This window comes from Oncorhynchus nerka, linkage group LG21 (assembly GCF_034236695.1).
Source record: "Oncorhynchus nerka isolate Pitt River linkage group LG21, Oner_Uvic_2.0, whole genome shotgun sequence".
Lineage (NCBI taxonomy): Eukaryota > Metazoa > Chordata > Actinopteri > Salmoniformes > Salmonidae > Oncorhynchus > Oncorhynchus nerka.
In genome coordinates, this window is record NC_088416.1 from 845,083 (window position 1) to 861,127 (window position 16,045).

The 16,045-nt window shown below is 43.0% G+C and overlaps 1 protein-coding gene across 2 annotated transcripts; it reads left to right on the forward strand.

Moving 5' to 3' along the window:
- The first annotated feature begins 4,135 nt into the window (after positions 1 to 4,135).
- On the forward strand, positions 4,136 to 9,575 carry LOC115122305 (5-demethoxyubiquinone hydroxylase, mitochondrial-like). 2 transcript variants are annotated; one of them, XM_029651512.2, is made up of 6 exons: positions 4,137 to 4,338; positions 4,696 to 4,877; positions 5,129 to 5,243; positions 5,519 to 5,658; positions 6,093 to 6,161; positions 6,710 to 9,575. In XM_029651512.2, exons 1-6 carry the CDS (start codon positions 4,245 to 4,247, stop codon positions 6,785 to 6,787), a joined length of 678 nt encoding a protein of 225 aa, XP_029507372.2. In that variant the 5' UTR covers positions 4,137 to 4,244; the 3' UTR covers positions 6,788 to 9,575. The 2 variants fall into 2 exon arrangements, with proteins under 2 accessions (XP_064862244.1, XP_029507372.2); XM_065006172.1 differs by lacking the exon at positions 6,093 to 6,161 and having other exon boundaries at positions 4,136 to 4,338.
- Positions 9,576 to 16,045: the final 6,470 nt, after the last annotated feature.

The window sequence follows — 16,045 nt, forward strand, 5'->3', positions numbered from 1 at the left end:
GCGCAGACAGGGGTATGGTGGGGTGCGGGTACAGCGGAGGTAAGCCCAGGCACTGGGTGATGATGAGAGAGGTTGGATCTCTGGACATGCTGGTTGTAATGGGTGAGGTCACCGCATGTGTGGGAGGTGGGACAAAGGAGGTATCAGGGGTATGAAGAGTGGAACTAGGGGCTCCATTGTAAACTAAAACAATGATAACTAACCTGAACAACAGTATACAAGGCATATTGACATTTGAGAGAGACATACAGCGAGGCATACAGTAATCACAGGTGTTGAATTGGGAGAGCTAGCTAAAACAGTAGCTAAAACAGTAGGTGAGACAACAACAGCTAATCAGCTAGCACAACAACAGCAGGTAAAATGGTGTTGACTAGGCAGGGAGGGTCGGATTAACTACACACAGAGCCTGAGTGCGGCTGGGGCCGACAGCTAAAACATAAACAAGCAGAATGGAGTACCGTGATTAATGGACAGTCCAGCATGCATCAGCTATGTAGCCAAGTGATCAGTGTCCAGGGGGGCAGCGGTGGATGGGGCAGGGAAGCTGGACTGGCGAGTGTTATCCAGGTAAAAAAAAACTGGCTGTGCAAAAGGTAAAAGCCGCTAGCAGTGGCTAACAATGACTAAATAGCTTGTAGCTAGTTAGCTGGTTAGCTTCTGGAGGTTCTTGAGTGTGTTCTAAAAATAATAGCGATTCCGTATCACATTGGGTGAGGCAGGTTACCGGAAGGTATAAACAAATTAAAAATCGAAAAGAGATAGAAAGTAAATATGGGTCCAGTGAGTGTTTGGGACGCGGCGATTCAGATGGTTAGCAGGCCTGTGCTAACAAGCTAACAGTTAGTAGGCCAGGGCTAAACAAGGTAGCAGTTAGCGGACTGGGGCTAAACAAGCTAGCAGTTAGCAGGCCGAATTAGCAAGCAATGAGATAGCAAGGGCTATAAAGTTAGCCTTTGGGGGACGTCGCGATGGGGTGAGTCTGTTTATTCCTCTTCATGCGGTGACATCGTTAGACCGGTCGTGGGTCCGGATATTGTAGCCCAGGAGTATGCTTCGGTGGTAGCACAGGAGCTCTGGCCGGGCTAGCTTCAAGCTAAGTGGGTGGAAACGCTAGCCAGGAGTAATCATCCGGGGTTGCGGTTAGCTAGATAGCTAGTTGTGAAGAAACCAGCTGAAAATAAAGATAAAAATATTTACATACAAAAACATTGTTTTCTTTGTTATTTGACTGCCAAAAATGATTTGATTGGGCTATTTTTGGAGGGTAATAAATGTGCGTTGCGAACGTGATGTCATTTTATTTTACCTGATGAGGTCATACATGTTCTCCTGTAATTATTTAATAAGATTTAGAGTGAGGGGGTTATACTTTCTGGATGGAAACATGTAGTAATATTACCTTTTGTAAAGCCTGGTAAGGATCCTTCATGTGCTGATAGTTACAGACCAGTAGCACTGACCTCTAACTTGTGTAAACTGACGGAAAAGATGATAGTCAACAGACTGTCCTATTTCCTGGAACATAAAGGTTTATTGAGTCAATATCAAAGTAGATTCCGTAAAGGTAGATCTACCTTGGATGCATTAGTAAAGGTGAGCAATGTAGTTGAAAAAACTTTGGTCATGAAAGAAGTAGCCTAATGGCTACTGTCTTTGATCTTTTTTACACTGAAAAGGCCTAAGACACAATGTGGAGAGACTGGCTATTGGTGGGAGGTTATATAACTAGGGTTTGGCCTTCATATTTAATCTCTGTTTGAGTTAAAATAGGATCCATTTTATGCAATGCCTATGGAGTTGACAATGGTATTCCTCAAGGCACTGTTATAAGTCCTATTCAATATTATGAATAACAATGTGTTTACGAATGTGGGTAGGGGCATTGGGGCTTCCCAATATGCTGACTTTAGAGCTATTTGGAAGAGGGGAAGGAATGTCTCTCGTGACCAAATCTATTCAACAATCTATAGTGGCTGTTGAAAGATGGTCGATTGACTGTGGTTTTAAATTGTCAGTGGCTAAGTCTTGCTGTATGTTCTTCTCGAAGAAGAAAGTTGCTGATTAATATACAGTTGTTTCTGAATAGACAGCCTATCGGTAGTCTTTCTACCTTCAAATATTTGGGTATATGGTTCAATGAGAGATATACATGTCATAAATGTTGAAACAAAGTGTAAGAAGGTGGTGAATCTTATGTGCTCGGACTCTGGTTATATGAATGGGGTGCTGACAGAATCGCTTTACCTAGCAAAGACTTATAGATGATCTGGAGCCAGTGAGTTTGGCGACGGATATGTAGTGAGGGCCAGCCAACGAGAGCATAGAGGTTGCAGTGGTGGGTAGTATATGAGGCTTTGGTGACAAAACGGATGGCACTGTGATAGACTACATCCACTTTCCTGAGTATTGGGGGATATTTTATAAATTACATCGCCAAAGTCAAGGATCGGTAGGATAGTCAGTTTTACGAGGGAATGTTTGGCGGCATGAGTGAAAGAGGCTTTGTCGCGAAATAGGAAGCCGATTCTAGATTTTGGATTGGAGATGCTTAGTGTGAGTCTGGAAGGAGAGTTTACAGTCTAACCAGACACCTAGGTATTTGTAGTTGTCAGAACCGTCCAGAGTAGTGATGCTAGTCGGTGGGGAGGGTGCGGGCAGCGATCGGTTGAAGAGCATGCACTTAGTTTTACTAGCATTTAAGAGCAGTTGGAGGCCACGGAAGGAGTGTCATATGGCGTTGAAGCTCGTTTGGAGGTTTGTTACTGTATGTATTTATTCATTTATCTTCTGGCAAATCTAATAGGAGTGATCTACTAAGTAGTTCTTGATATAGTTTTGTTTTTTACTTTTGCAAATGTATTAAAAATCAAAAACGTAAATATTTAATTTGCATAAGTATTCAGACCTGGTTGGGCCACTCAAGGACATTCAGAGAGTTGTCCAAAAGCCACTTGTCTTGGCTGTGTTCTTAGGGCGCTCTGGAGCAGGTTACTCTCTGTACTTTGCTCCGTTAATCTTTCCTTCAATCCTGACTAGTAACCCAGTCCCTGCCGCTGAAAAACATCCCGACAGCACGATGCTGCCACTACCATGCTTCACCATAGGGATGGTGCCAGGTTTCCTCCAGACGTGACGCTTGGCATTCAGGCCAAATAATTTAACCTTGGTTTCATCAGACCAGAGAATCTTGTTTCTCATCATAAATAATGACGAGAGTCTTTAGGCAAACTCCAAGCGGGCTGTCATGGGCCTTTTACTGTTTAGTGGCTTCAGTCTGGCCACTCTACCATAAATACCTTATTGGTGGAGCGCTGCAGAGATGGTTGTCCTTCAGGAAGGTTCTCCAATTTCTACAGGAACTCTGGAGCTCTGTCAGAGTGACCATCGGGTTCTTGGTCACCTCCCTGACCAAGACCCTTCTCCCCTGATTGCTCAGTTTGGCCGGTGGTTCAGCTCTAGGAAGAGACTTGGTGGTTCCAAACTTCTTCCATTGAAGAATTATGGAGGCCAATGTGTTTTTGGGGACCTTCAATGCTGCAGAAATGTTTTGGTACCGTTCCTCAAATCTGTACCTCGACACAATCCTGTCTCGAAGCTCTACGGACAATTCCTTCGACCTCGTGGCTTGGTTTTTGCTCTGACATGCCCTGTCAACTGTGGGACCTTATATAGACAGGTGTGTGCCTTTCCAAATCATGTCCAATCAATTGAATGGACCACAGGTGGACTCCAATCAAGCTATAGAAACATCTGTAGGATGATCAATGGAAACAGGATGCACCTGAGCTCAATTTCGATACTGATAGCAAAGGATCTGAATACGTATGTAAATAAGGTATTTCTGTTTTACTTTTTTTTAAATAAATTTGCAAACATTTCTAAAAAACTGTTTTTGCTTTGTCATTATGGGGTATTGTGTGTAGATTGATGAGGACAAACATGCATTTAATCCAGTTTAGAATAAGGCTGTAACGTAACAAAATGTTTAAAAAGTCAAGTGGTCTGAATACTTTTCGAATGCACTGTATATAACAATGTAGAGTTAATGTGAACCGTGATTGACCACACATGCCAGGACAGTAGGTGGCAGCATGCACCTTAAACCTTTATTTGCGGGCCGGTAATTAAACCATAGAAGAAGGTACGTCATTTGACCGCGCCATCTCCACAAGCAGGCACATTTCAATGACAACCTGCATATGTAACATATATTAATTACAGAATAATAGAGCCACATAACAATGCAACGAGCCGTTTTCGCACACATTGCATTGCATGACTGGACGCATGTTTTCAGTCCTTTGAAGATACGACAATGTTGTTTGAAGCACAGAGGTAGGCACTCAATGCTGTTTAGCTAGCTACAATGCTAAAAACAAGTCTGCTCAGTGTTCATACATGAATGCTGACCTACGAATATATAATTTGTCAGTGGTCAGTTTCTGTCTTTTTGCATCCTCATAGCAGCTCAAGTGAGCTTTGCAGCTAGAGCTAGTTATTAGCTAACGTTAACTAACCTAGCTGGCAATTTCACATTTAGTTTTCATGGTGCTTTTGTAAGGTATGAGACACTTCAGTCGTTATAGCTAACAGTTATGTTGATCTGCAGAAAAACATGTAATGCAGGTGACATGTTCGACTGCAAAGTAAAATAGCTACATATTTTAATAAACTTTTTCGTCCTGTTTGAAGCACTACCAGTACAGCTCAATTCTCGGGCATACAGTGTGATACCGCCCCCGCGCGACGAAGCAGAGAAGGCTCTGCTGCACAGTATGTTGCGGGTGGACCACGCAGGGGAATACGGTGCCAACCGCATCTACGCCGGCCAGATGGCAGTGTTGGGAAGGTCACAGACAGGACCGCTTATTCAGGTATAAGTAGTCTGCATTACACATGCACAGATGTAGCTACTTTTCTTACATTCTTGCAGACGACAATAGCCTAACTACTTGTTTTGTTTTTTAGATGATTGGCTACCATTCCAGTATCCCCAAAGTTAACTTTATGACAACAATTAAAGTGAATGGATGTAATCATGTTGTCAGTGCTTGGTGACCCACAAAAACAAAATGTTGACATTCCAGCATCCTCAATTATATATTCATTTTCACTATGCTTCAAGGAAATGTGGGATCAAGAGAAGAAGCATCTTGCCAAATTCAATGAGATCCTTGCAGAGAACAGAGTTCGCCCAACGTTGCTGTTGCCCCTCTGGAACGTTGCAGGTTTTTTACTTGGTAAGGAACAAGGCTTCACTCCATACAGTCAACAGTTGTCACATATGCCTGACAAATAAACAAAGGGAATGGATGTATATTTTACATTCTAAAATAAGTAGCCTAGATTTAATGACTTAAAATGGGTCTGTAGGTAAGTACTTAAAAAGTGCCGTTGTAATGTACACTTACACTGTGTCTGTGAGTTCTGTTGCAATGAGACAATAATCCAATACAACAGTATGATACATATGGCACTCGGGTGATAGACCATATTCTGTTGTGTGTCCCCGCAGGAGCGGGCACCGCTCTACTGGGTAAAGAAGGGGCCATGGCCTGTACTGTGGCTGTGGAGGAGAGCATCTCAGAGCACTACAACAGCCAGATCAGAGCCCTCATGGAGGAGGACCCAGACAGATACGTAGAGCTGTTAAAAGTAAGATAATGAACCATCCCTCGTACCATGGGCCCTGAAGTTTTTCCTGACCAGGAACATCTCTGGGCTCTATCAAGAAAAACTCTGTGCCCCAGCTAGGGCTCTTACTTGGTTTACAGTAGCTTCTATAGCCACATAGTCAGATTCCACAGCCAAAAAGGCCAAATGTAGGCTTTTTGGTCTTTCATTTAAGGTTCGGCATAAGGTTAGCAGTGTGGTTAGGGTAAGTTTTAAAATCAGATTTCAAGAAGAGAAATTGTAGAAATGGGCGGGATTTATGACTTTGTGGCTATAGTAGCTATTGAGGACCCTCATACTTTCCTGGTCAGGTAAAACCCTACCCCTATAATTTACTAATGCATACTGTACTTTGTCTTGAGTGTTTGTTGTCTTGATTTCTGAGAAGTGAATGTGGCCATTTATTTTCCATACAGTTAATAAAGGAATTCCGAGATGATGAGATGGAACATCATGATACAGGACTAGAGCACGATGCTGAATCTGTAAGCCCTCTTTCCCACTTTGATCTTTAGGTTTTACTCTATTTAATCCTTTGGTTAAGCTTCTGTTGTTACGCTGTTATTGACAACAGCTATGGCTGGTGGAGTGAACCTTAATTGAGTTCAGTTCTAATAATAATGAATCATAATTTGTTACATTTCTAAAGTGCTTTCCATAGAATCTCAAAGCGCCTCGAGCAAAAATCAAGCAAGCAATATATCATGATCGGTCAATAATGATGTTATTGTGTTATGTTGTTGTTGCATGGTGATGTCTCAGTGTTTCCCAGTCTTTTTATGTTGTGGTTTATTGTCCCTGGATCATTATGGGTTTTCCTTTCAATTTATTCCATGAAAACAAGGAAGGGATTCTGTCTCATTATCTCCCACTCAAATGCTTTGATTCCTCCAAAACTGGGTCATGGTGGGAAAGATTGCATGCGGCTTGGGAGCACTGTGGTGTTACATTCCTTCACTGCTTACTGTCAAACATCATATGCTTTGAACTCTTCTGATAAAGGTTTTCTTGTGTTTTCTTTCTTTTGTTTCAGCTACCCGGATACAATCTTTTGAAGAGTGCAATACAACTTGGCTGCACAGCCGCAATATTTGTGTCTCAGCGCCTATAAAGTAATAATTAATTCAGTTTCTCAAAGATGGTTTTCTAAAGAATATAATGATTTAAGTGATGTAAATGGATATGTAAATTGTATTAGTAAAGTGAACCTGGCTACTTTATACAATGTAATAGTCAGTGCACTTTTTCAAAAAAGGACTCCCATCAATAATAGTTGTGTTATTTGTCCAATTGTAACCTAGATGTTGTCATTTACTTCAACGCTAGCACTAGCAGCCAAACCATATAGGTACCAGCTCAATGCTGAAACCTCTCTGAGTTGGCATCCTAGAATAAGCAAGTTGTCAAAGAGATATTGGTGGGAAAGTTGGTGTAATTCTACCCTCTGTCTGGTCTAGGTGATGGGGATAGTGTGTTATCCTGCTATACTAAGGTATTATGGTCATCACTGACAGAGCTGGAACCTACCTTCCTTATCAAGTTTATTTTGTAGCATCATCGATACTAAGTAATGTACTACATACTGTAATTACCTATCTGTCAGGTTTAATTGTTTGAATGATTAATCACCTTTCCACTGCAAACCCCCCATGCCTTTGTTATTCCCCGAAAGATAAATATCTAACATATCTCTACCGAGGACATATCGATATTGGCATTGTTATGCCATCACCATACCTTTCAACAAACTATCCTCTTTCACACATTATGTGTCATAAATCACAATGAACAATGGCTTGTCAGTCCAGATGAATGGTTAAGCCTCTTACACAGCTGTTCCAGTACATTAGATCAGAGTGAAAGGAGGATTGACAACTGACGGCTGCTGGCAGGGGGGGTCTAGCTAATCTATGCCGTTCAGCGCTGCAGAGAAAAGTGTTCCGGTGGTTCAGTTTACTCCCCAGAGACCCCTGTATTGACTATAGGGATTGAAGTGTCCTTATAGTATGTTCTGTACTGACCTAATGCCTGAGATCTGCCCTAGCCACTTCCGATGCAGGCTATAGTACACATCAGTTAGCACAGAGAGACGTAATGACCTTTATTCCACGTGCAATGTCTACGATAGAATGTAAAGTAGCAAAGAGAGAATACAAAGTAGCTGCGTTGTTGTTGGTGTAACAAAGAGGGTTTAAAGGAACAGTGTGAGATCATGTTTTTGACGTATATTATTCTTCAACAGTGCCGATCCTACTTTGGCTCTGTACCTTGTATGCGAGGGTGCCTCTGGCATCCAAGCCACAACCCACTTATGTGTTTTCTGCCCCTGCCGGCCCATGAACGGCCCGCCGAACTGTTTCTGCCCCCAACCACAGCCCACTGAACTGTTTTCTGCCCCAATGTCAAGAGACGTGCTTTTGTCTTGACATGAGACTACTGTAGATGTCTGAAAAAATCTGACAAACTTTCATTTGGAAGTGTAACGTCCCTTTAAACTTCACTAGGCATTATGTGTGTGTCAGTGTGTGTTTCGCCACCTGTACCCCAGCTGTTTTCTGCCCCTACCGGCCCACTAAGGAGTCATTTCTCACTGGGGCCAGGCTGCTGGTTCTCAGGCAGGGAGTTATTTTCCCCAGCATGAGTTCAGAGGAGTTTTTTTTAGATGGGGTGGGTTTACGTATCAGACCTGACCCTAAAGGTTAACATGCTGTAACTGTGCTCCTTTTGTGCCCTCTGCCTTAAAAATAGCCCCTCCCCCCTCATGTAAATCACAGAGCGGGCCGGCTGGCACACACCCCAAGATGGACAAAACTCCTCAAACGTATTACGAGTCCTATACCGGGAACACCTTGTTTAAACTTTACCCATCCACCCGGCGTACTATTAGCAGTCCGCGATGACTTATGACGACACAAACAGAGACACGCATGTATGTACAGTTGAAGTTGTAAGTTTACATACACCTTAGCCAAAACCATTTACACTCAGTTTTTCACAATTATTTAGTCCTAGTAAAAAATCCCTGTCTTTGGTCAGTTAGAATCACCACTTTATTTTAAGTATGTGAAATGTCAGAATAATATTAGAGAGAATTATTTATTTCAGATTTGATTTCTTTCATCACATTCCCAGTGGGTCAGAAGATTACATACACTCAATTAGTATTTGGTAGCATAGCATTTAAATTGTTTAACTTGGATCAAATGTTTTGAGTGGCCTTCCACAAGCTTCCCACAATAAGTTGGGTGAATTTTGGCTCATTTCTCCTGACAGAGTTGGTGTAACTGAGTCAGGTTTGTAGGCCTCCTTGCTCGCACACGCTTTTTCAGTTCTGCCCACAAATCTTCTACAGGATTGAGGTCAGGGCTTTGTGATGGCCACTCCAATACTTTGACTTTGTTGTCCTTAAGCCATTTTGCCACAACTTTGGAAGTATGCTTGGGGTCATTGTCCATTTGGAAGACCCATTTGCGACCAAGCTTTAACTTCCTGACTGATGTCTTGAGATGTTGCTTGAATATATCCACATAATTGTCCATCATGATGCCATCTATTTTGTGAAGTGCACCAGTCCCTCCTCCTCCTGATGAACCAGACTACCAGTGCACCTCCAATTGACTAAAATGATGTCAATTAGCCTATCAGAAGCTACTAAAGCCATGACATTTTCTGGTATTTTCCAAGCTGTTTAAAGACACAGTAAACTTCTGACCCACTGGAATTGTGATACAGTGATTTATAAGTGAAATAATCTGTCTGTAAACAATTGTTGGAAAAATTACTTGTGTCATGCACAAAGTAGATGTCCTAACCGACTTTCCAAAACTATAGTTTGTAAACAAGAAATGTGTGGAGTGGTTGAAAACCTAAGTTTACATAAACTTCCAACTTCAACTGTATGTATGTAGGTGAAGTCTTTTTTTGGCATGATGGGATACACAGACTGACATGGATTGGTTTGCTCTGTGACCTAGTCCATACGCCCTCCCCTCTTCCTTGGTACTATGTTCTCATGTACCTTTTAATACCTTATGATATCACAGCATAAAGATACAAGTGAACCTATCTGAACCGCCAATGAGTCTCTTTCAGTATTAATAAACGCTGACTTATAGGCTACCCATCATCAATCATAAAGTTCCTGCTTTAGCTCTTGTTGCAAAACAGTCTATAAATCTGAGGGTTGGACAAACAAAGCGTCTCTGCAAGCATTTGGCAAACGCTGCTAATAGGCTTACTGATATCTGGCAAGAGAATTGCTAATTAGCTACTAATATACACCAAACAAAAATACACTATAAACACACACTCATCACCAGGGTCTTGACCTGACTGCAGTTCAGTGTCATAACCGACTTCAGTGGGCAAATGCTCACCTTCGATGGTCATTGGCACGCTGGAGAAGTGTGCTCTTCATGGATGAATCCCGATTTGAACTGTACCAGGCAGGTGGCGGACAGTGTGTGTGGGGGCGAGCGGTTTGCTGATGTCAGCGTTATCAGTGCCCCGTGGTGGTAGGGTTATGGTATGGGCAGGCGTAAGCTACAGACAACAAACACAATGACATTTTATTGATGTTAACTTGAATGCACAGAGATAACGCGACGAGATCCCGAGGCCCGTTGTCGTGCCATTCATCTGCCGCCATCACCTCATGTTTCAGCATGATAATGCATGGCCCCATGTCGCAGGGATCTGTACACAATTCCTGGAAGCTGAAAATGTTCTTCCATGGCCTGCGTACTCACCAGACATGTCACAACTCTGGATCGACGTGTACACAGCATGTTCCAGTTCCCGCTAATATCCAGGAACTTAGCACAGCCATTGAAGGGGAGTGGGACAACATTCCACAGGCCACAATCATCAGCATGATCGACTCCATGCGAAGGAGATGTGCCGCGCTCCATGAGGCAAATGGTGGTCACATTAGGTACTTTTAAGGTATTTGTGACCAACAGATGCATATCTGTATTCCCAGTCATGTAAAATCCATAGATTACGGCCTAATGTATTTATTTCAATTGATTATCTTCCTTTATATGAACTGTAACTAAAATCTTTGAAATTGTTGCCTGTCGCGGTTTATATTTTCGTTCAGTGTATGACTTTGCAGCTTTGCACATGTTTTTTTGCGCAACAATTAGGAGTTGAATATCATTGGAATTGTGATAATAAACTCAGCAAAAAAATAAACGTCCTCTCACTGTCAACTGCGTTTTTTTTCAGCAAACTTAACATGTAAATATTTGTATGAACATAATATTCAACAACTGAGACATGTGACTAACAGAAATGGAATAATGTGTCCCTGAACAAAGGGGGGTCCAAAATAAAAAGTAACAGTCAGTATCTGGTGTGGCCACCAGCTGCATTAATTACTGCAGTGCATCTCCTTCTCATGGACTGCACCAGAGGTGCTTCTTGCTGTGAGATGTTACCCCACTCTTCCACCAAGGCACCTGCAAGTTCCCGGGCATTTCTGGGGGGAATGGCCCTAGCCCTCACCTTCCGATCCAACAGGTCCCAGACGTGCTCAATGGGATTGAGATCCGGACTCTTCGCTGGCCATGGCAGAACACTGACATTCCTCTCTTGCAGGAAATCACGAGCAGTATGGCTGGTGGCATTGTCATGCTGGAGGGTCATGTCAGGATGAGCCTGCAGGAAGGGTACCACATGAGGGAGGAGGATGTCTTCCCTGGAACGCACAGCGTTGAGATTGCCTGCAATGACAACAAGCACAGTCCGATGATGATGTGAAACACCGCCCCAGACCATGACGGACCCTCCACCTTGGTGTAACACTGATTCCTTCGACGATAAACGCCAATCTGACCATCACCAAAACCGCGACTCGTCAGTGAAGAGCAATTTTTGCCAGTCCTTTCTGGTCCAGCGACGGTGGGTTTGTGCCCATAGGCAACGTTGTTGCCGGTGATGTCTGGTGAGGACCTGCCTTACAACAGGCCTACAATACCCTCAGTCCAGCCTCTCTCAGGCTATTGCGGACAGTCTGAGCACTGATGGAGGGATTGTGCGTTCCTGGTGTAACTCGGGCAGTTGTTGCCATCCTGTATCTGTCCCGCAGGTGTGATGTTCGGATGTGCCGATCCTGTGCAGGTGTTGTTACACGTGGTCTGCCACTGCGAGGACGATCAGCTGTCCGTCCTGTGTCCCTGTAGCGTTGTCTTAGGCGTTTCACAGTACGGACATTGTAATTTATTGCCCTGGCCACATCTGCAGTCCTCATGTCTCCTTGCAGCATTCCTATGGCACGTTCACGCAGATGAGCAGGGACCCTGGGCATCTTTCTTTTGGTGTTTTTCAGAGTCAGTAGAAAGGCCTCTTTAGTGTCCTATGTTTTCATAACTGTGACCTTAATTGCCTACTGTCTGTAAGCTGTTAGTGTCTTAACGACCTTTCCACAGGTGCATGTTCATTAATTGTTTATGGTTCATTAAACAAGCATGGGAAACAGTGTTTAAACCCTTTACAATAAAGATCTGTGAAGTTATTTGGATTTTTACGAATTATCTTTGTAAGACAGGGTCCTGAAAAAGGGACGTTTTTTTTTTTGCTGAGTTTAGTATATTTAGCAGGCTTAGGATACCTGATGTTGTGGAATGAAATACTTCTTTGTCACAGCGAGAAATAAAAAGTATGTTGCGTACTATTTATTGAAACAGGAAGTTACCACCTATAGATAAGCTGCATGAGACAGTTGGGTTCTATCAATAAGATACATTACCCATTTGGTCGGGCTCTGGCGGTGGGGGGACTTTTTGCGTCTAAAGTTTGATCGTCACATATTATTTCTGTTCCAGATTAATAGTGTTGACAGCTTTATAGCCAAGATGCAAGTCTTTAAAAAAAGCAACAAGTGTACAACTGCATTTTTGGCACAGCTTTGGGTGACAAACTTGCTGTTAAATAAAAACATGAGTGACGACTCCGTCATGATGCAGGTGTTAATAACAGTTAACCATAAAACCCAACGTCTAAATTAGCACCTGTTTTCTAAATTAGCAACGATACTCGATAAGCAGTAGGATTTCGTTACGATTCTACGACTCAAGCAGAAATGCATCTTTTATATGACGCAGCGTAACGTTCTTCATTGACATTTGACATAATATTATGAAGCTATTTTTAGCATCCAAACATGGCAATCAGGAGAACTGTGGTTGAAATGTTCGGCTTCTTCGCCTAGATTCACCTCAGAAGGAATCTGCTGATATATCGACCAAGAAATCAGCAACAAGAATTTGAAAATAGCAATAAAACTCCCGAATGGGACCGTGAATAATCAAGGCTGTAAATTTTGTGCATGTGGACAATATAAATTCATATAAGTCATAAAATCTTTCGGATGCAGAGCATATTGTTTCTTGACCTAGATCTACAGGGTTGTCCATCACCTGCCTTGGGATAAAATCTGACTGACATTTATCATACGGTGCCATTCTCTCAGCAGGATCACAATAGTGCTCAGTTCTGAAACCCACACTATCATACTAAGAAAGAATGTGTGGATATTGGAACATAACCGGAGTCTCTTGATATGAAAAAGTCACTCGTTAGGTTAAGACACCGTTCATTTATTTGTGTATTCAAGAGGCTTCCCAATGGACCGTCTTAACTTCCTAAAATGTAATAGAAATTTTGAGGCGATTTGTATTTTCCAGCCTGCTATATACCTGGTATTTACCCTAATGATAAATACAAATGTTGTTTCTTTGAGGTTCTTTGTAAAAAATAAACTTTGTATCAAAATAACATGTTCAACTTTCCCATAATGCTGTATGTTGATACTTTTTGGACTTTGACTTTTATGCCGAACAAAACCTATGCTTCTGATGTTAAATAGAAAGTAGCACCTCCTACCTGTCTTCTTTGTGTACATTTTTCTGGTTAATTTCCGCATTCTTCGTTAAGTTATTGGGTTTTATCTGTTTTAAACATTGCAAAACCAGGTGCGAGTGCTTGGTACTGTAATGGGGGGTTTTACTGACCTAAAAAAATCATTCACGATTATTTTCAAAAGACTGATTTGACTTTAAAATGAAACATATATATATATATAACATATCTTGTAACAGTTGCATTGATAGATTAAGGCTATAACAAGGGCAACTAGCCAATCATATTTTGTTTTGTTTGTATAACATCAGTCAGCCCAGTGGCAGAGTCCCTCATTTATTATCAGAGCGTACTAGCGCAGATGCTAGCTGTCACGTTACCATAAATTCAAGCAGAATTCCTACGCAGTGTTTGTATGTTCGAATTCTGTTCTTGTTTGTCACAGCATTCATGCATTTAACCTTTATAAGAGCTTCTGAGAAGCGAGGGGCCATTAGCTTGATCTGAGCCAGTGCAGCACTGAACACAATGGTGTTGGCCTGTGGCCAATTCTGTACACAAATTTGGTTGTCAAAGTTTAAAAAAAAGTTTTTTAAATCTATACTGCCTGTTGTAGCTGGACGTGGGAGTGAAAGATGACAAGCGAGGCTCACATGTTTTTTGAAACATACCGTACACTCATACATAAACTGACTTCTCTTTCCAGTAAATGGTCAGACTGGTGGGTCCCCTCCCTCCCTCCCCCTGCGAAAACGCTCTAGAAACGCTGTGCCCACGTGTCCACACAGTGGGGAGCCACAACACATGATGTAAAGGACTGACATCACCTCAGCAGGAATCCCTGATTTACTGCCGCCCCTACATGAGCAAGACCGCCACCTACCAGATCCAGAGAAATCCAGCCAAGGTCATGTTCTGTATCTGGGTTATATGTTGCCTATGAAGCGTTTAGCAGGTTCACATAGTCATAGTGGATGACTATGTGAATATTAGGTTTAATATTAACATGAATCTACTTTTACAGATTCAGGACATTAACATTAACTCCCAAGACTCTGATAGCTCTCTTATTCATTGGTGGTAGCAATCATTACGTGTGCTTGTCCTCAGCAGCCAGGCCTGGGCAGCTGTGTTGGCAGTTGGCACCCTGCGTTGTGAATCAGCTGGGGAGAGGCTTATGCGTGACCCTGCGGGCACATACATCAGCACAGTGACAGGCTGGGTGCTCGGCCGCTCAAGCATGACTCCCAGGCCACGTTGCTGCTCCTCCGTGTCATGAGCCCCAACGACTCTTCTAGCTATTCACTGAAGCATGTCCCCAGGCCCCTCTTGGACCCTGGCAAGAGGACAATGACCTGGGCAACAGGAGACCGTTCATGGACTCTGCAATACTCTGCTAGTAATTTTGCAATTACAATTTCTCTGATTAATGTGGTGTTTTTGGTACTAGGTGTGCCACAGGGCTCGGTCCAGTGTATGTTGCGTCAGACAAAATTTGTATTTTATTGTGTTTTCATTGAGTTTGTTTTGGTTTATAGGATGTTTTTTGGTAAACGGTGTGCCACAGGGCTCCTTTCAAGACCCAATTGATACATTTTTAAAACTTTTTTTTGTTGACAAAAGTATTTGCTTTCAAAATGTCATTTGTTTTCACACATTTAGGTTCCAGTGTATGTTGCATGAGACCAACGAGGCCTGTTCTTCTGAAGTCGTGGAGTTATACCCCCTCTCTCTGTCTTGCCTCGTTCTTTACTTGCACTACAGTTGCTAGCTGGAGGATAGGGGCTGTGCAGTTCATCTACTGATGAAATCTGTTCTGGCAAAGATGTGCCAGGCACGCCGACGATGGGCTGAGAGGTGGGAGCATTAGATGCACCCCTCTGTGGCCTCTCACGGACCCACCATACCTATGGGCCTACAGTATGTCATGCCACCGTGTCTATGGCCATTACATTACCCTGCTCCTGAAGCCGATCCCGTTCTCACTGCTATCGGTCCCCTCCATCCATCACGCTGACTGGTTGACAGTTAGCAGAAGGTTGCCACGCATGGCCTCTAAACACCTGGCTCTAGTCGAGGGCGTTGCCCACCCCACCTGTTAGTCCTCTTTAGTGACCATTTCACACTTTGCACCAATCCCGGTCAAGTCCCTTCTGTCGACTGGGCTGATTGAAGGGTGTGTCCTGGCAATGCTGTTTCTCACTGGGCTCCATTGCTCTCCGCTGAGCCCGGCTTTCATGCAGCTCGTAAACATGCCACTCTCCTGGCTCATCAGTCACGGGCCCTCTCCCCTCACCGATGCCCTACAACGCTGGTGACAACCCTGATATCAGGGTGATGTGGTAGCAGATTGCCAATATAAGCTCCTGTGTGGTTTATATGTCACTGCGGCCAGTATTCACACCCACAGAGCTTCTGTATTCTGTCCTCTTACAAGTTGACTTCAAGCTGCTATGAATACTGTTCACCGTTGGACACGCATGTGGCCAGCATATGGTGGTCATTT

Excerpts from the sequence above, each read along its gene's own strand:
- LOC115122305 (XM_029651512.2), top strand. The coding sequence starts at position 4,245 with ATGCAACGAGCCGTTTTCGCACACATTGCATTGCATGACTGGACGCAT. Across the intron at positions 4,878-5,128 it reads AGACAGGACCGCTTATTCAG|GAAATGTGGGATCAAGAGAA; the intron begins GTATAAGTAGTC and ends CTATGCTTCAAG. Across the intron at positions 5,659-6,092 it reads GATACGTAGAGCTGTTAAAA|TTAATAAAGGAATTCCGAGA; the intron begins GTAAGATAATGA and ends TTTTCCATACAG.